At 38.0% G+C, this 24,204-nt stretch overlaps 1 protein-coding gene across 1 annotated transcript in view; it reads left to right on the forward strand.

The window, feature by feature from the left end:
• Positions 1–638: 638 nt before the first annotated feature.
• The window catches only part of KHDRBS2 (KH RNA binding domain containing, signal transduction associated 2), a 522,250-nt gene continuing 498,684 nt past the window's right edge, over positions 639–24,204 (forward strand). The window contains exon 1 of the mRNA XM_004580477.2: positions 639–1,001. Coding sequence (XP_004580534.1) covers positions 911–1,001 — 91 coding nt within the window. The 5' untranslated portion in view covers positions 639–910. The remainder of the gene's footprint in view (positions 1,002–24,204) is intronic.

Consider the following 24,204-nt stretch of genomic DNA (forward strand, 5'->3'; position numbering starts at 1 on the left):
ACGAATTCAATACCCCAACGATTGTGGACAATGGAACGAGCTACCGTGCAACAATATCTCCTCTTCCGAGCTTCTTTATTTGCTTATCAATGAATATTCGTCCTACTGTGTCCCAAAGATATAGGTCATTGGAAATAGCAAGCGCCAACCCCAAGTGGTCTTCGTCGTGTTTCCAAACCCAATGCGCTCCCGATTCCCGCACAGCTGAAGTGCATCTGAGCTGCCTGAGAAGCGGGAGACACCTGTGCCTTAGGGACTCAGGTGAAGTCTCTAACCTTCCCCAGACTTTGCCTGGCGCTCTGCCACCCCTCAGCGGCTCACTTCTTATCCTCGGCTTCCCTGCCTCTGGGACCTCAGTCTCTGTTTTAACTGGTGTTTTTCCTTCCCTCTTCAACCTCCTCACCTCAGCAGAAAACACAGTGGGCTTCATGGAACTGGGCATGCCTAAAAACAAGGAAAAGCTTGGATGGCAGGAAGAAAGCTTTTGCCCCCTCCGAGCTCCCCTCCCCTCTGCAGCTGCCTCCTGCCAGTCAGGCAGCCCGACGAATTGCACGCCCCAATGAGGGCCCGGAGCCTGCGGGGCGCCCCACCTCTCCTGGCACTCCCGCCAATGAATGGTTGGCGGAGGTGGGCCGCACCCTGTACCCGCCTCTCCCGTTCAGGCCGCTGGTGTGAGCCAGGGCTCTGCGCGAGCGAGGGACGACGGAAGGGACCGGCAGGTGTGGGCTCAGGTCGCGCAGCCCGACGGCTGGAGTGGCAGGCGCTCGGTGCTTGGGCCGGTGAGGACTCACAGAAATCTCCTCACGGCTGAGGAGGCGGAGCCGCGCGGGAGCTGGGCGCTCTGAGGCGACCCTGCCACCGAGCCAGAGGAACCTCGCGCTTCTCCCGGGGACGGTCCGAAGTCCGCGCTATGGAAGAGGAGAAATATTTGCCTGAGCTGATGGCAGAGAAAGATAGTCTGGATCCATCTTTTGTGCACGCGTCGCGCCTTTTGGCTGAAGGTAGGACTTGTCTCCTCAGAAAGCGCTTACACCGCCTTTTGCGCATCTAGCCCGCGGCTTAATAAGGGGAGTGAAGTTGGGAGGGAGGCTCCTCTCCGCCTTCTTAGAACTGTCCCCCTGAAGGTGCTGGCTCCGCAGCTGGGCTGACAGAGCCTCTGTTCGCTGCAGGCGGCGGCAGCCCCCCTCCACTTCTCCCTCCCCCTTCTTAATTTGGAAGAAAGACCTAAAAACAGTAGTGTTGGACCTGTTAAGATCCTACTGATAGAAAAAAAAAACCCTTAAGTCCAAGAGAGTCCACAGGGATATTTTCACTTCGCAGAGGGAAGGCAAATCAGTTGAAAGTAAACGGCGATCAATGTAGTGTTCTAAGATAGTCTTACCTGAACATCAGCATTTTGGGGGGCAGCATTTCGAAAGTAATTTTGATATCTTCTAATCAAAGTCTTTCCTGTGGAAAGTCTCAGAATTAAGCTGTATTAAACTGTGCATGACCATATGTATGTGAATGTGGTAAGCAGAAAAGTGCTTGCCAAATTATTTGAAGTGATCAGGGGTAGCCTGAGAGAGATGGGTCCTTGCTAATACTTCACAATTGATCAACTGTTTCATCAAGTGTGTATTTTCTTTTGTGTACCTGGGCTGGTAAAGGAGATTTCATTCCCAGAGGAATATATATATATATATATATATATATATATAATGTATATATGACATACGTATCTCATATGTGTGTGTGTGTCTATCTATCTATCTATATTTGCATTGCTTTGAAACATTGTTTCTCTCAAACACACTGACCCAAACTTCCTTATAGGACAAGTTTTGAATAAATGGCTTCATTTATGTTGAGAAGACAACTTCTAACTACTCAAGACATCCATGGCATCTGTAGTAATCCACGCATATCTTTTTTAAGCAGCTGCAGGTTTTTGGATGAATACTTCATTAGTAATGAATTGCTTCATCATCAAATTGGCTACAGTGCAGTTGGGTAGCTTGCGTTGTCATGGATTTGCTTACAGAGAAACTAAATGAAAACTTATTCGACTCCAATCTCTCAGGTTTAAAAGGTTTTTTTTTTTTTTTTTGAGACTCGGAAGGAAACATTTTTGCTTTGCCCCACTATAAGTGATTTAGAGAGGCATTGAATATAGTATTATTAGTAGATTAAAATTTATAATAAAGTGTAAGGTGTATTCCAATATATGCATGCCAAACAATCAGGAAAATATCATCAAAATATGGAACATGTGAGAACTGTTTTCAAGGAAGAAACTGATTTTGTAGTAAAAATGAAATTACACTTAGTACTTTCTTGGTTACTGAAGGGAAAATATAGAAATTATAGTAGAAAACTGAAGTCAATTAAAAATAAGCATTTATGCCATTTAAAAAATAATTGTATAGAAATTGTAAGAATAGTGGAAAACAATGACTTAAAGATTCTTTGAAGTGATTAAAAATTCAGTGATGCCTTGTCTAATAGTTTAGTTGAATTTCGTTTCCTGAAGCGTCTTCATTTAGCTAAGAATTTTACATTAAAAAAGTTAAAATTGTTTATTTTCTCTGACCTGCTCGTTGGAGTTCTCTTTAGGACAGCAGGCTCAGCGACTAATCGTCAGCCATTAATGAGAATTGTACTTGAGAACTGCAAACTACTACATGTGAAGGACTCTTAGCAGAGTAGGTATTTCTGCAGCTGCTGAAACACTCAGAGAAGGCTATGCATCTGTCTGGTTCCTTAGCAATTTGTCTTGCCCAGGAAGTTGATTTCGTGATAGTTCAGAAGCTGTTCTGATGCACTTGTAATTTAATTTTTTCCCAGCAGGGGGAAGCATGTCTTGCTTTTGTAAGGAATTGGGACTAAAAGCTCCTAGATGGAGACAAGCATCTAAGTAAGAAACAAAGAGGGTACTCACATTTGAGCGAATCATTTGGAGGCAGAGGGTTTGGAGGAAGTGTTGGCAATAAGTCTGAAGTACTTGAAGTACCTAAAGAGTAGTGTGAAAGGTAATAAAGCGTAAGGTGCTTCTAATAATTGTACATGTGTCTCTTTTTGTGTGTATACGAAAGAGAGGTGTGTGGTTTTTTTTTTTTTTGCAGTCTCAAAGAATCTGAATGTACATTTTACACTGACGATCATTCATTATGTTTCCAAAGGCCATTTGCCAATATTTCCAGGTTTTGTTTCAGATTTTTCTAGAAGTGTGTGGTTGAGATGCTTTGATTTCTCATACCTGGAAATGCGCTGATTGAAGGCACTGGCTATAAATAAACTTGACATAGATATTCATTTGGAAGGAAAGTGCTCACTGAAGTACATTTCAGTCAGAACAGTGCAGACAGTCTGAAGACTGAGTGAGTAATAAAGATGATCCAGAGGATTCAGTTCTTCAGAATGATTTTCCTGAAGCTAATACATATTAGATAGTCATAAACCAATGAGTCCTCTCAATTTATTTTGCTTTTTGATTGGCAGCAGATATATATCAGTGCTCAATAGTGACTGCTTCAGTTGGAATTGATTTAGGTAGGATTTGGGTTAGAAGTACTAGCTTGCCGTGTGTGTTTGTTTTGTTTGATTTCACTTGTTTTTGTAGTGCAACTTCAGTAGGAATGATTGTGAGGCATTACGGAAAGAACTAGAAGTCAGACATTGAATGCATGTTGTTGTAAGGAGAGGTCTTTCTTGAATAACGTGGTTTGAAGAGCATTTATATATTGGATTGCTTACAATAGTTTTGCTCCTGTGATTGTCATGTTGTTAAGGTAGCCATTGGTGATGGAAAGTGCTTCTAAATATGATAAAATAGCAAACTCGGCACAATCTTTAACATTCTCCTTAATCTTTGATTTGCTTGCCAGATGAAATTACAGAAGGATATTTTTATCTCTGTTACTTCGGAGAAGTGCATTAAGCTGTGAACCCAGATACCAGGGTTTTAATTCCAATTTCACCTAAGCTGGAACTTTAAAAATGCCTCTTCCCTGAGCCTACTTTTCCTCGTCTCTTAAACTCAGAAGTGAGACTAGGTGATGTATATGTGTCTTTGCAGTTTTAATTAAGTCTCAGAGTACTGCAGATGCAATGGAGTGACGTTTGTGTATTCAGAACACAAAAATCAATGGCTGCTCATCTATGAAACTTTTATCCTTCCTAGCTTAATGATTTATAATATGTTTATTGAACTATAATGTAATTTGAGGCATATACATTATCTTTGGTACTGGATCAGATTTATGTTGAGTCTATTAAACTATTATCAAGGCTTGGGACCATAAATGTATTCGCATGAAAATATTCTCGTTTGCATCAAGCATGACTGCTGGCAGACACAGATCTGTTCAAATTTATAGATCTAATTATGGTGATTCAATACTTTTAGGAATATTAATAATTCCTTATCCAGTTGAAAGTGTTTTGGGCAAGACTTCCTAGCCTGAATTTTGAATTGGCAGATTCATCATTGTTTTAGTTGACTCATCAGATGATAGAATAAAATATTGCTGAATATCCTAGCACTTAAAGTGATTTTGAAACATTCTTGGTACAACTTTGAAGCTATGGTGATTAGCTTGGCCTGGTTTTAATTTTATTGCACTTCAATGAACTGTTAAGAACATGAGGAAAGCAGAGGTTTGTATTTATCCAAATGCTGTCTTATAGTGACGGCTATTCTTGGATTCTCAACAGTGACTACAGTTTCTAAAACTAGGTTGTCACTAAGAAACAGGATCCATGGAACTTTTAAAATGCTGGTTTCTTTTGATTGATGAAATCTTTTAAAGAAGTATATTCAAGATCATCTTATGTTGATTAGACATGCCTTGCTTTCCCTCTAATACTCAGTTTCTTACGTTGTAAAATTGAAAAAGTAGTAACAGTGGAAACAGTTCTTTTAAATTAAAAATGTTTATTGTGATAATATGAGCATTTTTTGTAAACATAGATACATAAGCAAAATGTATAGAAATATAAGATTGTTTTATAGATTTTCCTTGACATTTTAGGACCTTCGTGGATTTGACCTCAATTTGGATCTTGTTTTGTAAGGGAAGGACAATAAGCTTGGCCATAATGCGCTTTGCATCACTGCTGAGTGAAGCTTAAACTCAAAGAAAACTTTGAAATAAATTATCTTGCGAACAGTTATTCCACTGAGGGATTTTTAAGTGTCATGTGCCTTAGTCAACAATCACTTGTCAATGCTCACCTTGAGCTTGATTAGCTCTGGTTCTTCTTGTCTCAAGGATGGTTCCAGAACTCCTCAGGCCTCCTCTTAAGCCTTCTAAAGCCTCATTGTCCTTCACCCAGAGCAGGTGATTTCAGTTTCTTTGATTAAAATGAATGAATTAATCCATCCTGTGTTCACCAATCTCCTTGCACCTTACATTCTTTTGCTCGTATTTGCTGTCTCATGTTCCTGAAAGATGATTTTTTTTTCACCCAAGGTTAATTTTCCTTTTAGTGTGTCTGACCCTAATGCTCTTCATCTTGTTTTGTAGCTATATTGCTCTTCAAAAATTTCCTCTTTATCTATTTTTTTCAGTGTAGGACCATGTCAACAAGATCTAATTTGTTACATAAAAATAATAAAAATGAATATTTCTTTGCCAAAATTATCTAATGATATTAGTCTGTACTAGGCACTGATGTCTTAACTTATCTCTTTAAAACCCCTCATTCCTATCCAGAAGGTGGTGGTCCTCATGGCAGGAACATTTCCTCATTGCTAAAGCATGATCAGCTTTTTGTGACTTCTTGCTAGGTCTCTTGACTATCATTACCATTGCTTATCTTTTTTTCCAGTTCTTTTTCTTCTCCCTTGGTAGCCAAGCACTGGACATATTTATTTTACTTATCCGATTGTCCACTTAAACACCTCCACCCACCACCACCACTACAACAGTTCTGAGAAATGATTGATTCAAGGTTAGTATGACTGTCACATGTGTTAGAAATTCCCACAGCCTTCAGGGGTTTAATCCATACACTTTCACAATTTGGGCAGCATTTCTAGCCTTTCTATTTGGTTTCTTTCAGGTGTACTAAACTGTTGTTTGCCCACTAAATCATTTTGTGCCCTGCCTATTCTAGTAGAGATGAGTAAGGTTCCATTTTCCTTTGCCACACTGAAAATCTCTAGTTCAGTGTTGATACCACTATTCTTGTATAATGATCAAGCTGTGCCTGTTTCCACTGTGAACTCTGAAAGATTGGGGCTAGGCATTATTTGTTAATGTATTGGCAGTTCCTGCGGCAGTGGCTGGCACTTGGTGTGGACATCTGAAAGGATTTTCTGTATTAAACTCTAGAACCTATCTCCTATTGGACTTTGCCACCTCTTTGGCACTTAACTCCAGTATGGGTACCCCTCCTATTCCTCACTTATCTGTTGATGAGGGCTTGTGACCTGCTTTGGAACGCCGTTCCCCAGTTTCTCTCCCTGACTACTATTCCTGTTCATTCAATAAACCTGAAGCTGGCCGTTCTTTCTTCTATGAAGCCTTTTTGAATAGCTTTCTGGTTCTTTTTATTATGAATAGTGTATTTCTGGCTTCTTTTTCTTTTTGTTTCCTCAAACCTTACACTTGACACTACATTGTGGCATACAGTTCTGTTTGATGTTGCCTGTCTTCCAAGTATGAAGGCCGCATTCTGGTTTTAGCGGCACATACACTAACCTTGGGGGTGAGAATTATGACTGCTCTCTTTAATTCTTCAATGTCCATCTACACCCTCATGTGTGGAATTGCTTAATTCAAAGCCACAGGGAACATGTTGAAGGTGTCTCTCTTTTTCTTTTTGCTCTTGTTATTTTTACATCATTACAAATTTGCAGGTAGTTGTAAACATAGTACGAAAAGGTCCTGTTGCAACCTTTCACATTTCAAGTTACGATAATTTAACATTCAAACCAAGAGAATGACATTGCTACAATGTATGAATATACTTTAATCACATGCAAATTATGTTTATAGTTTTCTGTCCTGTTAGGTTGTGTTTTGCTCTTGTTCTAGTGCTTTGGCAGGAAAACTTTGCTGTCATGGTTTTTCTTTGTTTGCTTATTTTAACCCAGGAAGTGTCTTTATAGCTACTCTTTCCAAAATCTTGTGTGGTCTATATAGTCGACAAGGAAAACCTGTGGCATCCACTATTGTGTCATAACTGGTTCTTGTGATCTGTGGAGAGAAGTCTGCCTGCTTCACCCTACCCTCTGGAGTGTTACATATTTGTTTTATAAATATCTAGTAACTACTGATTTATATGTATTAATTTGCTTCTTTATAACATTTTCTTGTGAACAGGTATTAGGAGTACATTAGCGTATCATTAATTAGCTGAGTAAAAATCACAATGACAAAGAGAGAGCCACGTGAAAAATGGGTGCAATGCTTTCATCATGTTTCATTTCAAGGTCTCTGTACCACAGTAACTAAGGGTTGGGATAAAATTGATCATTCTGTTTTTCTGTAAGAAAACGCCGTGGTATGAAGCTCTTAGTTCCCACAGCAGCCGTACAAGTGAAGGAAGTGAGGTTTAGAGGTAGTTTTTGTAAACACTTGGAGAAAACTATGTAATGCCATTATCTCTTTTTATGTATGTAGCTGTTTGAATATCGGATTTGATTTTTTTTGTCTCTGTATAAAATAAGAAATGTGTCATTACTGCAATTCTGACATCTGCTATTTTTGAAAGCTATAAATGACATTAGATTTCATGTAAGTCATAGATTTAATTACATCATTTTTCTTATAAAACAGTGAATTGCAGTGAAGTGAACATGGCCTGCAAATCACTGCTTCTAAGGATAAAATGCTGTCTAATAGCTGATGCTACAAATCAGTGTTAAGATGTCCAAATTGTATGACTTACTCATTTTCCTAAAATAGCAATTCTGTAGTAATTGCACGTTTTGTTTTTCAAATATTTAGAAGTCATGACCAAGTAACTTGCTGTTCCATTATTAGCTTTTTTTTTTTTTTGGTAAACAAGTTATTTGTAAGCAAATCTGCATTGAACTTCTGTCTCCTAAACACTTGTTTCAATTTTTTCTTTTCTGCAGAAGGGAAAAGTTAGTAAACATTCAGAAAGACTTGAGTGACAACAGATCTATGCTATTTTCTGTACTTAGCCTTATAGGATAGATACGGTTTGGGGGATGTTTTATTGGGTGAGAACTCTTGTATTAAACCACATAGTCCTACATATCCCTTAATATGTATTGTTAACAGATAGCTATAATGTATTGAAAGATAATGATTTATTGATGTATGAAAATATATTGATGTATTGATACATGAAGAGGTTGAAGAGGTTTCTGTTTGAGGCTTTTAGTCTGCAAGAAATATATCAGTGTAAAGAAATGTCTGCTAAGTTTTACCGGAATTTTAGTGACTGAATGTGTCACAGGCATTCAGAAGAGGCATTTATGTTAGTTATGGTAATCAGGTTGGTTGTCTCCACCATCACTGTCATAATTTACTTGGATTTACTCCATTAGGCACTGTACTAGATGCTTTGTATGCATTAACACAATTATTCCATTCATGAATCATATGAAATAGTTTTTTTATATTTACGTATATGTTTATCAATTGTAGAATACATTGTATGTTTTATCTCAGCTGTGATAGCAGGATACCCTTATCTGATTCTTTTATTGTTTGCATATAGTTCTTTTTTTACATTTTATTATTATTGCTATTATTTTATGATACAGTTCCATATTCCCTTAGCCCCTCCCCAATTCCCTCCCCCCCACCTAGTTCCTCTATATCATTACTAACATATAGTTCTTCATACTCAGTCATATGTCCATCATTGCAGGCATGGACAATGGCAGAGAGTCCAGAATCCTATTGTCAAGTTATAGTAAACAGTTTTGTTGTAAGTCCATCTTTGTCTGGAAGCAGAAATGCATACCACACTACATCCTCACATCTGGATGTTAGTCTCCATTTCACAGCTACTGTACATCCCCTTAAATGAAAAGTCATGATACAAAATCAACAATAGAAAGAAAAATAGAAATTTACAATGCCATGAAAAATAACATGTTACTAGATATGACAGTCTCCATTACACAGGATTATACATCCCCTTAAATGAAGAGCCACAAAACAAAATCAACATCCAGGAGAAAAAAGAAATTAACAACACCAAGAAGTTAAATAACATGCTATTAAATGACTAATGTGTAGCTGAAGAAATGAAAATAAGCAACCTTCTTGAACAAAATGATGCCACTGCATGATCTACGAGTCATTGAATGATTTAATCAGAAGAAAATGTTTTGAAGAGATGAAACCAACAGAAAACAACAAAACCCATGTGATATAGTTTCTGCTGATCTTTGTTGAAGTGTGTCTCCTCCAGACAACAAACAGATGGGTTTTGTTTTTTAATCCAGTCTACTAATCTATGACGCTTGATTGAGCTTAAGCCATTTACATTCAGAGTTTAATATACATGGGTGTTACTTTGGTACTCTCATTTTAGGAATGGGTTGTTCCTTGGTTTAGTCTTCTGTTGTCATTTTACTGGGATGTTCTTCCTGTTTGCCTTTGGTTTTGTTAGGTGCTATTCCTCTTGTCTGTCAAGAGAACATCTTGAAGTATCATTTGTGGGACAGGTTTGAAAGAGGCAAATTTTTTTTTTTAACTTTTCTTTACTGTGGAAGAATTTTATTTCATTTTCAAAGACAAAAGTAAGTTTTGCTGGGCGTGTTATCCTAGGCCGACAAATTTTTCTTTTAGAATGTGGAATACATCACTCCATTCTCTTCTTGCCTGTAGAATTTCCTGGGAGACGTGTTCTGTGAGCTTAATTGGCATTCCTTGATATGTCAATTGATTTTTTTTTCTTTTCCTTATGTTCAATTGAAGAGAGCTTGATGATCATGTGTCTTGGTGAAGATCGCTTTTGATCAAGCCTGTTGGGAGTTCTGTGCCCCTCCTGGAGCTTGTTTCCCAATTCTTTCTCCAGATGAGGGAAATTTTCCTTTATTATTTCATTAAATACATTTGCAAACTCAGCTTCTCTTTCTGCACCTTCTGGGACTCCCATAACTCTTATACTAGGCCTCTTAATAGTGTCTTTTAATTCTTGAATACTCTTTTTGGCCTGATCCAGCTCTGCTTCCAGCTTTTTGTTTGCTTCTCCCTGATGACAGGAAATATCTTCCAATTCTGAGATTCTTTCTTCTGCTTGCTTGATTCTATTTTGGAGACTCTTCACTGTACTTTTAATTTGCTCTACTGTGTTCTTAATTTCTGATATACCAGCATTGATTTGCTTTGCTGCTCCCTTAAATTCTTTGAAATCTTGCATGAACTTCTCATTTTTGATCAGAATCTTTAAAATGAGTCTTATGGATTCTGTGTCCCCCATTTTCTCGATGTCTTCCTCAGTTACCTCTGAGGTTGGCATAGAGTTTTGCTCCTTTGCAGGGGAGTCTTCAGTAATATTCATTGTGCCTTTGTCTCTTCTTTTGCTCTTGATCATAGTACTTTTGGTTAGCAGAGTCTTCTCCTTGGGGCAGGTTTCTAAGCTGTGTCACCCACAGGTCTACAATGTGATTTTATTTATTGCGGTTGGTACACACCTTTTTCCTTGCAGCCACTTGTGCCACAACCTCCAGTGAGTTCCAGGTCTGGGTCCTTATATCAAATTTCCACCATGGTCGCCACAGCCCCAGCTCTTGGCTCACAACTATCTACCTCTTATAATATGGTGCTGAGGCTGCACCATTGTCTCTGCAACCTTTCTCCCACTTCTGATAGGAGCAGGTCCCAGTATTAGAGAGATACCAGGTGTCCTATATAATTAGGTTGTTGGTGGTGCTGATCTTGTTGGAACCTGTTGGACGTTAGGTCTGGGTGCCACATGGACCTATTTTGGCCAGTACGATGCCACAGTTGGTATTATTTTCCTGTGGGACCAGTACAATCCACTGACGTCAGCCAGTTCTCGTGAGCTCAGCACATACGCAGCTCACTGTTGTCCCCTGCAGTCCTAAAGCTATTGCCACAGTCCGCAAAATGGCCCCTGACGTACCATCACTACAGTTCTTGATCTGCTGGCCATCAGGTCTGAGGGCTACCCAGACCTGTCTTGGGTGGAACCTGTAGAATGCCACATCGTTGATGCAGTTCTCTGAGTCAGAAATGAGCTCACTCCTAGCTCAGTGCATGCTCAGTCCTTTCCCTTGCTCTTTTCCCCTTACGCAAAATGGCGCCCAATTCAGCTCTAGGGGACTGACTGGGCTATGAAATCCACATTGTTCTCGCACTGCCCATCTGATCTGCTGCTCTGTCTCTGATCCTGGTCAAATCAAATGGACCAGCAGGAGGGACAGGCCTTTGGCTGGGCTCACCTGCCAAGCTCCCAGTGAAAGTCCCTTCCCACCTGGTTGCTGGTGGAGTTCCGGATGCTGTGGAGTTTAGATCACCATGCTGGAGTATCAGTCACTGCAACACCACACTGCTGTGCCCACTGCTTTCCTGTGTCTGTCAGTCTCCAGGTACCCCTCTGCTGTTCTGTCCTTTTGTATTTCCTTGAATGTGTCCTCTCTGCTTCATCCTGATTAAATGTTTTTCCGTCCATTTAAACGTGTCCTTACCCTGTTCCGCCATCTTGATTCTCCCCATATGAAATAGTTTTTAGCATTAGTTTTAGGAATGAAAAATGTTAAGGGTTAGAAAAATTCATTTTCCTTAGATCAACTATCAAATAAACTACAGAATGAATAATTAGGAATTCTCACGGTGAAGACATGCATAGCTATTACACCATATTATTTCATATTGAGCAAATCCAACTCTAGTTGGACTTTGAAAGAAGGCTGCTTATAAATAGCTGAAATTTTTCTAGAAGATTGTTAATATTTCTGGTAAATTCTGTAGTAAGTTCCCACACACTAGCATTGGATATTACATTGTAATATTGCAGTTTGATAAAATGTAATGTTTTAAGTATAATTTATAAATAGGATATTTTAATTAAGTATAAAATTGGATTACAGTTCATCAAACCAGCTGATTTTTAAAAATATCTTTTCTTGATTTTTTTTCCGGCAGACATTAGTGACACCCTGGATTGCGAAACATGTCATACTTTTTAAGTCTTAAGAGGACATAGCACATTTTTCTTTTTGCTGCAACAAGAGACTGGATAAAGTTTTTGTTTTAATAACTGCTCACATTTGCTGTCTTATGTCTTGAGGCATCAAGGCTTTTGTTTAACATTTGGAAGTGAGATATTTCTCGTTCGGTCAGACATAGATAACTTGACAATATTGCTTGATATAAATGCTATCTGTAGGTTCTGAGGCTTTAGGATTTAATTTAGAAAGAGGTTGGCTGGTGTTACTGTTTTCAGAAATGGAACAATCAATGTCCCTTTCTTTTGAAATATACTAAAGATTAGATTTTATGTTTCTTATACAGAATAAGAGTTTTTTCTCTTGAGGGTAGATATTTTTAGCAGTTTCATAGATTGTACGTTAGATAATGATGGGTCCTGATTGCAAGAGAGAGCCTCGTGACAGAAACACAGTAAAGAAAATGCAAAAGAAGACATTCGCTTAGTTTTGAAAGGGTGACAAAAGTCCTAGGTGCTTCTGTTGAGCGTAAACATTGGCGCAGGTGTTTACATTGTATCCTAAAAGGTGGGAAATATTGTCCTCCATTTATGCAAAAAAAATAGAGATAAATAAACAAATTAGGAGGTTAGCACATCTATTTGTATTTCATTAAAAAGCAGCAAACCATAGGTTAGTAAATGTCCAGCAAAAGGGAGGATGTCAAAAACTTGCCATTAGGCATTGAAATGATATTGAATTTTATTTTTTAAGGCACACCAGAATATAACTTTAAAAACAAACAAAACTTTAAAATACTTAGTAACTGTGCTACTCTAGATTTTATTTTCTTTAAAATAATTTTGTTAATATAAGCACATTGCTTCTTAGAAAATAAGAGTGTAGGACAACCCAAGTTCCCTTTCAGTTATCCAAGACCTGGCTGAAATTAGAGCGTTTATGGAAATGTTTGAGGATAAAATATTTGGTGTGTTGAGGCAGATGGTGTTTTATTAAATGATATTGCTTTGAGATGTTCTTTATGATGATAAATGGCTATGTATTACATTACTATTCTGAAATTAGTAAAAACTGGAAATTTTATCATTTTTACAAAAGAGAAATATGATAGAATATATGTCCTGATCATCAAAAATTATTTAATAGAGTTGGATGAAGTGATAAGTATTTGTGATGAGTTGCAATAGACCCAGCAGATTCTGCTTGAATAAGGTGTTATATACACATCAATAGACAGAGGGAGCAGGTAGAATTATATCCAGTTCTTACCACCTATGCTTTTCATGCCTGAAACTTACATGTATTTTGAAGGGGGCAAAGTATGCAGGCAATTAAAGAAGCATTTCACACAGAATCTGTGAAGTGCTCCAATGATAGCAGGAGTTGTGCATGAGAGTCCTGAGTAGGTCATGTAAAAAAGTCTGCAAGGATCACAGAAGAGTTCAACAGGAAGGGGTAATTAGTTGCGATCTAGCATGTATGGAATATGTATGTGATTAAGTGACAAAGCTGTAATCTATAGAATATGATGTGTAGGAATAGCAGCAATATCTCTGATGATCAAAAAGAAATGTAGCATTTACTCAAGTAGGTAAAAATCAAGTTTGTTTGATATAATAAAAGGAAATGAGCCAAGGTCTAACGATAATGGTAGAGGTTGATTACATATATGCCAAAACTATGTTTAACTTTTTGACTTTACGATAAAAGTGGTGATAAATGATTAAAAATCTGTTAAAGGGGAAAACATTATAGTGTTGTTTTATTTAACAAATAATGTGGCCATATTTGGGAGTCCTAGGTTGGACAGAGCTAAAACATGGGGTTAAATCACCAAGTAGATAAATTGGGAGAACTGAAATGATGAAGATATAAATTTAAATGATGAGAACGAAGAATGAAAACAAGTATACATATATATGTATTTAAGATTTATTTATTTTTATTGGAAAGGCAGATATACAGAGAGGAGGAGAGACAGAGAGGGAAAGATCTTCCATCCAATGGTTCACTCCCCAAGTCACCGCAAGGGCTGGAGCTGAGCCAATCCAAAGACAGGAGCCAGGAACTTCCTCCAGGTCTCCCACGTGGGTGTAGGGTTCAAGGTTTTAAACCATTCTCGACTGTTTTCCCAGGCCACAAGCAGGGAGCTGAATGGAAGCAGGGACAGACAGCAGGATTAGATCCTGTGCCCATATGGGATCCCAGCTCATTCAAGGTGAGGACATTAGTCACTAGGCCACCGCACCAGGCCCACAAGTTACATATTTAATCAACATTTTAAAGTAATTTATGAAGGACTATAGTAAGTAGAGATGATGAAAAATAAAGAATTGTGAAGGGTGCTATCTAGGTTGATCCAATGTGGTGTCAATTACTATGATCTTATTTAAAATGAGGTTCTGTGTTCAGCTGGATATACTTGTGAAGGTATGTGACATATTAAAAACTGCAAGTGGAGATATGGATCTGGAGAAAGATCTGGATTGCAGATAACGTTGTAGGTTACATTATCATCCTGGTGATGAGGGACCTAAGACAACACCCAGGGAGAGCATAGGATACACAGTAAGGAGGTATAAGTTAAAGCATCAGCATTTAAGAAAAAGACAGAAGGCAGGTAAGTGTAAACATTGACTATAAGGGGTTGATTAGCAAGTAGATGGGAAGGATCAAGTAAGTTGAGTAACAGGGCTATTTGAGCAATGTTTTCATTTAAATAGGGTGTTTGAAGAATATGTTAATGTGTTCAAATGCTACAGATAGTTCAAGTTAAACAAAAAGATTTGAAATCTTAAGTCAGGTATGGTGGCGCATGATTACATTGGCGCTTGGGATGCCTGTGTGCTGTGTTGGAGGACCTTGTTTAATTCTTGTTCAAGCACTCAAACAGGGAAGTAGGACGTGATGGCCCAACTAGTTGACTTTCTGCCACCCATGCTAGAAATACAGATTGAGTTTCTGGTCCCTGGCTTTGTGTTGGCCAAACCTCTGCTCTTGTAGGCATCTGGGGAACAAACCAGATCAAAATCTCTCTGCTCTGTCTCCGTGATTCTGCCTTTCAAATCAATCTACATTTCTTAAATTTTTTTCCAATACATCTAGTAACAAAAAACTGATTCAAAAATCAGTCAAAGAAAATTCTACTTTCCTGTCGTCATGGGAATGACTAGAATTTTTTTTTTTTTTTTGACAGTGTCTCAGGCAGCAGCTTTACTCACCATGCTACAATATCAGCCCCCGTCTGCTTTTTTAAACACATATTTTGGCTCACTTGCAACATTCTACAATTAAAGAACAGCATAAATACATCATTACTTATTTCAAAAAATTATGCATGGCTTATACATATGTGTAATCCCCAAACTGGAATTATTGTGAAATGTTCTGTCTCCTTTATTTTAGAGAGAGAGAATTCTTACATGTGCAAAAGACTCTCATACATCTGTTGGAGTTTTCCAACCTCTTAACCTATGAGCCAAGATGCCACCTACAATATTTTTTTTGAATAGTAAGGAGCATCAGCATTCTCAATAAGTGGCCATGATGCCTAGTAAGACTCCACGTCGTAGTCACTGGCAACCATTGAAAGACAGCCCTCTCCCGGAATGAGTAGAAATTTAAATCCTAAAGTGTTGGGTTAATTCTTCCCAGAACTGCAGCTTCATAAGGGAGAGCTTAAAGCTCTTAATATGTTAACCAATACTGTTTCATTATTCTGACCTACCCAAAGAGAAATTTTGATTAACATAAAGAACAGGGAAGTAGAATAATTGTTGCAGTTAAAAGCATATAAACTCTAGATATACAGCTCAGGCTCATTGTGACCCTAGAAGTGTGTAATTGAAAACCTGTGTTATTTTGAATTAATTTCTTTAAACATACTCTTTTTCCCTTCTGTATAGACTGGGGATGCTAATAGGTCTAAAATAACAAAATAATGACAAGTTCATATTTTTGTTTCGTTTTTCCACTTTAAATTACAGCACAGGATTAGTACTCCATGCTTTCCTCCTTGTTTTCTATATTCTCTGTTTTGCTCTTATTATCTTTCAGGTCCACTCTTTGCACCTGATTTTTTTCTCTGACAATTCCATTGATTTATTGGCACAGGTGACCTTGCTGACCATTGTCACCTTCTTGAATTTGCGATTCTATGCCAAAAGTAGAAATCACTATCTTCATTTTTGTTGATGAAGCTCTTCTCTGCATAGAGCAGGCGATGGGATACCTGAATCTGTTATTCTGTTACACTCACAAAACTTCTGACATTACGAACACGTCTTGCTGAATGAGATCATAGGGTAGAAAGATATATGTACTATCTTTTAGCATAACTGTCAACTTAGGTTTGTTGTAGTTCCAGGGGAAATAGTATGTACTGGATCTAAGAGAAAAGATTCTCTTGTAGATCAATTTAAACATATAGACATGTAGATATATGAGGTTACTTCAAAGTTCATGGAGATGTATGCCATCTTAATATTTTCCATGAAAATTTTCAGTTCTCTTCATGTATAACAGAAATAGCTAAACATAATTTGTGGGGGTAGACAATTAGTCTAGCAGTTAGCATGCCTGTCAAAATGGCCATGTTTCACATTGGAAAGTCTTGATTCAATATCCAGTTCCAACTCATAACTAGATTCCTGCTCATGTGATGTTGGCTTAGTTAGTTGAGTTTCTGTCACCCTTGTGGAAGATGTGACTTGAGTTGTGAGTCTCTGTTATGGCCCATCTCAGTACCAAGCATTCAAGCAATAAACTAGTATATGAGAACTCTTCCTCTCTTTTTGTTTACTTTCCACTCAAATAAAATGTATGTATTTTTAAACAAACACAATGAACTGTTTACTATACTTTGGGTGTAAGATGTTTGTGAATTTGCCAGGTCATCTTGGAACAATCATTTCTTAATCTAGATTGTGGTTATAAAAAAAACCTCTTTAAAAAATGTTATAGTGGAAAGAATATATTAGATAGAAAATGCTAGTGTTTGAATTCCAGATTTGCTACTTAACTGCTTTGTTCCTGTGGACAAGTTTCTACATCTTTTGCACATCTATGAAATGGAGTCTTCTAAGTCTGTTATTGCAAGAATCATATACAAATGTATTTACAACATTTATCCAGCCACAGGAAATAATAAAGTCCTTTATTAATTGTCAAGTTGCATTTTTTAAAAACGCCCCGAAGTAAAATATCTGAATATTAAAATGCATTTTTGGCATAATGTTTTATGTTTTGATAATTGTATATATTTGTATGGATAGTACTGTTGGCAAAATACAGATCCCTGGGCATGGCATTGTAGCTTAGTGGTTTAAACTACCGCTTGTAATATTGGCATCTTATATCCATGCACTGATACACATCGTGGCTGCTTTGCTTTCAATCCAGCTCTGAGCTAATGTGTCTGGGAAAGCAGCACAGATACCTGCCTCTGATGTGGAAGACCTGAAGGAGTTTCAGGCTGTGGGGATCATTCCAAAGTGAGCCAGCAGTTGGAAAATCACTTATTCCATCTCTTCCAGCCAAGCCCTGCCTCTGCTTTTCAAATAAATAAATAAATCCATTAAAACCAAACAAAATATTTAAACATTTCCATCAGCTCAGAGATGTCCCTCACATGGCTCTAACAGTTGTTGTTCTGATTTCTACTATCATAGCTCACTTTGGCCCATTTTATATAAATGGAATAATACAGTACATCTACTTCCTTCTTAAGTTTAGCATATCTTTGACAGATATCCATGTTGTTACATGTATGAGTAGCTTAATTTTTTATTGCTGGGTAGTCTTCCACTGTATGTCTCAGTGTATTCACTTTTGTATGAATGGGTTATTGAGCTGTTTTCACTATGAGTTTACTACTGATAATCTGCTATGAATATTCATGTTCAAGATTGTATGTGACCATATGTTTTCTTTTTTTTTAAAGATTTATTTTTATTACAAAGTCAGATATACAGAGGAGGAGAGACAGAGAGGAAGACCTTCCGTCCGATGATTCACTTTCCAAGTGACTGCAACGGCCGGTGCTGTGCCAATCCGAAGCCAGGAACCAGGAAACTCTTCCAGGTCTCCCATAAAAATGCAGGATCCCAAGGCTTTGGGCCATCCTCGACTGCTTTCCCAGGCCACAAGCAGGGAGCTGGATGGGAAGTGGAGCTGCCGGGATTAGAACCTGCACCCATATGGGATCCCAGCGCGTGCAAGGCGAGGACTTTAGCCGCTAGGCCATGGCGCCGGGCCCCCGACCATATGTTTTCTTTACATAGAAATGGAACTTCTAAGCTCAGCTTAACCTAATAGTGTATGGTATAATAGAGTTTTCTAGAATGATTTCACTGTTTCATTCCCTCTCTGGTGATGGGGGGGTTGGTGGAAATTCTGCCTGTTACATTTCTTTGCCAACATCTGAAGTTCTCAGGTTTCTAATATTAGCTGTACTGGAGATTTGAAGCTATTCTTGTAGTTTTAGTTTGCATTTCCTTGATGGATATGGATGTTCATTGTATTTTCACATACTCTATGACCATTTTTGTATATATTCTTATTTGCAGTGGTTGCTTGAAAGGGACAAAATTTTAATTGGATTACTTGACTTCTGCTGTAGGCATTATTTGTATGCACTGGATTTGCATCCATTGTTAAGTGTGTAGAGTTCTGAAAGTGTTTCCCGCGGTGCGTGGCCTAGCTTTTTAATTTCCTAAAGTTTTGTTTGAGTCCAAATTGTTAATTCTGATGAGTTCTAACTTAGCATTTTTTCTTTGTAAATTGCTGTGTTTATGTTGCCTGAAAGAAATCTTTTCCTGTCTCAAGATCTAAAACGTATTCTTAGCATTTCCTTCTATTGTCTTAGGTGTGAAATACAGGTTCATATTCCATTATGGCTGCATTTCCAGATGGAATGTCAAGATGGCATTCTGAAGAGCTGGCAGCTTTCCAGGGGTAGCAAGCACCTTCCTGGCTGCTTGGACAAAGACAGATTTGGCAGCTCAGGAATAAGGCCGCCAAGTAGTGACACTGGCCTTACACACTGCATGCTTTTGAAGGAAAAAAAAAAAGACTAGGAAGAGGGTCTATGCAAATGATAGGAAGAGAAACCACACCAGCATGGTCATTACAGTGCTACAATTAAATTGAATCATTTAGTTTTACAGAAGAGACTAAGCCTGAATAATTATCTCTTGTCACCTTGTATCTCCAAATATTTAGAACAATTGTTTTGTATCATTTGCTGTGAAGATTCTTATCTCAATGTTGTGCTTATGGTGTTAAAAGACATGACAAAGAGCTCCACACAGTAGCCTAGTGGCTAAAGTCCTTCCCTTGCATGCACTGGGATCCTATATGAGCGCTAGTTTGTATCCCAGCTGCCCTGCTTCCCATCCAGCTCCCTGCCTGTGGCCTGGGAAAGCAGTTGAGGATGATCAAAAGCCTTAGTATCCTACACCCACGTGGGTGACCTGGAAGAGGCTCTGGGCTCCTGGCTTTGGATCAGCACAGATCTAGCCACTGCGGCCACTTGGGGAGTGATGCAGAGAAGGGAAGATGTTCCTGTCTTCTTTACTCCTCTCTGTATATCTCATTTTCCAATAAAAATAAAATAAAGCCAAAAAATGTGAAAAAATAAAAGACGTTTCATAAGTGAAATGATAATATATGTTTAGGTATAGAGAAATATGGGAAAATCTAAATTATGCTATTTATGTACATGTGAAGCACTTGGCCGAATTAACCCTGGATACGTCTTTAAAATGCTAGAGGAAACAGTAACCTATGAAGCATGCTATGTGTTTACACTATCCTTTAAACTTGCAATTATATAAAAATTTTGCCTTTTGCTTTGAATTCACAATCTTTGCAGACCATCTAAATATACTCTACTTATTCTAAATAAAAATAATACTAAATATCTTAGAGTCTTTAATGTCCCCTGAATATGACAAACAGAACTTTCTACTGACAAGGAAATAATGTATTTGCTAGTAATGATCATTGATCGTATCTGGTGAAATCAAAATATTACATTGCCCTAAGTTTCAAAGTAGCTTCAAGTACAATAGCAGAAATACGTGCATCTATAAAACATTTTCATTGGAAAGAACCGTATTAATTTACTGGGTCATGTGTAAGAAGAAATATATTGTACTGAGAAAGACTTGGTGCCTCTACCCTTGGTAAAGTGATTTAACTTTTCGATAAAGAAGCAATACTTGCATCTACATCCACAGTGACTGCCCGTCTTTATCTGTTGCTCCTCAGTGACATACTACCCGCCAGCATTGCTATCACCTGCAGTGTGGCATAAAGTTTTTGAAATTGCTGAAGGGCATAAGTGACTAGTGGCTTCACACTTATCCTTATAGCAGAGGGACGAACAACTATCACTTAGTAAACACATATGTATTCATCACATCAACATTAATAACCAGAAATAACATTTAGCAGTGATCCAGAATGACAGAATATATCAGCTCACATTTGACAAGGTAATTCTCAGAGAAATGTCTGTACAGACAGGAAGGTTACTAGCTTGGAAGAAAATGAATCTATAATATGGACTTTAAGATAGCACTGTGATGGAAAATTTTTGTATTTGTGTAGGACAAGAAGAACAAGATTTATATGCCATCAAATGTTATAGAATCGTGGAGCACTGAAGTGTGTTCTCATGGGGGATTTAGAATCCCCTGTAGAAAGTTATGAGTGAAAGACAAATATTTTGCTTTCCTCAAATGGTACATGATAACACATACTTGGAAATGTTTTGATTAGGTGACCTGTGACTATATGCTTTGTGTATTTTTGTGATTTCACTTTATTACATAATAATTACCGATGTTTGTATAAATGGAAAGCAAATATAATATTAATCTAAATGCAACATATTAAAATGTGATCTACTAAATAATAATGAGAAAAGTTAAGACACATGGAAATATTTCTCAAAAATGTGTTAAATTGGGCCTGGAACATTAGCCTATTAGCTAAATTTTCACCTTGCAACTGCCAGAATCCTATATGGGTGCTGGTTTGTGTCCCAGCTGCTCCACTTCCCATTCAGCTCACTTTTTGTGGCCTGGGAAAGCAGTAGAGGATGATCCAAAGTCTTTGGACCCTGCATCCATGTGGAAAACCCAGAAGAAGCTCCTGGCTTCAGACTGGCTCAGCTCTGTCCATTGCAACCCCTTGTGAAATGAACCAGCAGACAAAAGATCTTTCTTTTGCTCCTCTCTATAAATCTGCCTTTCCAATAGAAAATACATAAATCTTAAGTGTTTCAAATTTATACAGTAGTAGTTTAAAATCCATATGGAGCAATAAATAAGACAAGTAATTGATGCACGAGAAATCTTATGTGTTTCATTTCATCTAGTCCCAGTTACAGGTGGAAAATAAGTACAACTCTCCTTAATACAATCACTTGCTAGCCCCTAATAATTTATGTTATTATATAATTGGTGTTCTAGTGGATTTTTAAGGAATTCTGTGAGTTTTTGACCCAGTTTAGCTCCCCAAATTGCTTCTTTGAGCACTTCTAATTTCAACAAATGGAGCAGCACAATCATTAGATTCAGTTGAGATTTTGGAATTAGCACTGAGAAGACTTATCACTCTAGACATATTCCTAATTAAAACATAAAGGAGTTAAGGCTGTTCCATCTAAAAACTACACTAATTGAAATCACTTGACGTTCTGTAGCTTCAAAGGGAGCCATCTGGCCTGACCTTTGCAAACCCAGAGGCCATAAAGATTCTTTTGGGAGGTGTTGTGGGTGCAGGAGAGATAGTTTAAGACAAGTCTAGAATGTGTTAAGGTAGTCTTTTATTAGCTAAGTTTGGTGATGGCACCGCCCATTTCCCTAGGAACTACCAGCATGTTCAGAGTTGCACTTTCCTAATTACTTGCTGCAGGTACTAGGCAACCATTCATCTGCTAACAAAAATTAGCAAATGAAAAGTCACAGTGGCAATCCTATCTGAATGAAACCCTGAGGGGAACAAATGGTCATTACTGTGATATCAGTCCATTAAACTGAAGATTCATGTCCTAGCTTCCCCAGAAATATAAATTATCCTAAGTGAAATGTAATGAACAACCTTAGCATACTTCCAAAGCTGCAAGCATTCACCTTTTCCTGTTCTCTCTCAACGTTACACATTCTATTATTGTTAGACTTCCCCTTTCCTGGAACTCTTGAAAGTATGTAAATTAGAAATACAAAATATCTTAGCATTTGTATCTTCACTGACTCACTGGAGCAGTGAACAGAGGGTGAGGAATACACACTTACAGGGGCCATTTCAGCGGCTACCTGTCCTCGGAATCTGTGGGAAGCTAGAGAATAAGCAGGTAGTGGGGAGGCCAAGAATTGGAGCTCCAGAGCAGTGGAAACACAGGACAAAAGACAGAGCTCCTTCCCATCATGGGCCTTTTTGGGGACTTGAGAAGGGAGTGGCTATGCAACCAAAAAATTCCACTTCCCTTCAGGTGCCAGGAGATCAAAAGTGAGCATCTTTTGAACCATAGGCTGGCAAAAAGGATTAAATAGGTGAGAGAACATGCTGGTGGTTCCTAAAGTAATGGGTTCTGCCATTAGCTTCCAAACTCTAGCTACCTAAGACCATAATAGAGGGACAGCATTTCCATATCAAGGCTTAAAAAAATAGCTTTGATCAACAGAGGATGATCTTTGGGGCTGCAATTAACCTAAAAAACAAAAGTCTAAAATAGTCTTTATCGTCTGCTAGGTTCCACATTTTTCACCACTTTTGATATTTAAGAGTATTTTTAAAAGCTCATGGGGAAGTGAAATTCAGAGACAAGTTTATTTTGGTGAAAATAGTAGTGAAATTCAGTTTCCATAATACTCACTTTCTAGTAACTTTTAAAAAGCCATTTATATCTTTTATCAATGTCCCTAGAATTCAATATACTTGTCCAGAATCTGTTGTCATATTCCTCACAGATTTATTATTTTTTGTGAAATCTTAACAGTATGATGCTTTTGCGGCTTCTTCAACTTCATTCCTTGAAAATCCCATGTACATGTAAATTTAATGAAATGCTCCTCCTTTCCTCAGTAATCCATTTTTGCATTAATTGAGTTTCTCTATGCAAAAGGTCACATAAAGACTAAGGGAGGTAGAGGGGATCTCTGTCCTCCACATGTAGGGAATGTAAACAGTGGAGCTCTAGGTCTTATCCTCAGACTCAACCTATACGGAGTAAGACTGAGCTAAGACAGACTTTCCACTGGTTTCTTGTCAAGGGACTCAGCTGATTGCCATTGCTTAAGAAACCCTAGAAAGTTTCTATGATAACTCCAATGGTGAATTGGCTTATGCCTGGTGTAGGGGAACACCTTTGATTAAGAGAAAACAGAACTAATCTTAGACAAAAAGCAATCTGTTATAGTGTCTTGGTTTGAGTTTTTCTGACAGCAGAAAAATCTTGAGCCTAGAAACATAGCACCACTGGTTATCAGCACCAAAACTAGAATGTCAAAGAACTTTATTGATTTAAATAAGTAGATATTCTTTATTTGAATATGTGTAGGTCTAGTCATACTTAGTTTAAATCAAAAACACCATAGGCAACAATACGTAAATCCTTTCCTCTTCATACTGTCTTAATCCTGAAATGAACCTAGGCAATAGTCCTATGTTGACATCTCAGCTCTTGCTGGAATGTAAGGGTAACTGTATTTAAGATTTGACATCCACTCATTTTGGCTGGTAAGTTCCTTATCAGCAAGAGATTCATAGTGTCTAATAATTCTCTCTAAAAGGATATTTTAAGATAAATCATTGGAAATGCATGTAACTTATTTTGGAAGGGACTCAAATGGAGAAGCTCCCCTGAAGGGAAACTGATAAAAAAAAATGGGTTGCTATCAGCCAATTTACTGCATTATGCTTAATCACATTGGGACAGTGCTTGAGGCTTGAAAGAGACAGGGTACTTACCAAATTTCTCCAGTCTTAGTTTCAGAGTAGCTCCTCGGGCATGCTGCATGCCTGTCACTGGAATAGAGAGCAGTGCAGGACAGCTGCACAGCTCCTCAGGCAGAAATGTGCAGGCCATG

Source organism: Ochotona princeps, chromosome 1, assembly GCF_030435755.1.
Source record: "Ochotona princeps isolate mOchPri1 chromosome 1, mOchPri1.hap1, whole genome shotgun sequence".
Lineage (NCBI taxonomy): Eukaryota > Metazoa > Chordata > Mammalia > Lagomorpha > Ochotonidae > Ochotona > Ochotona princeps.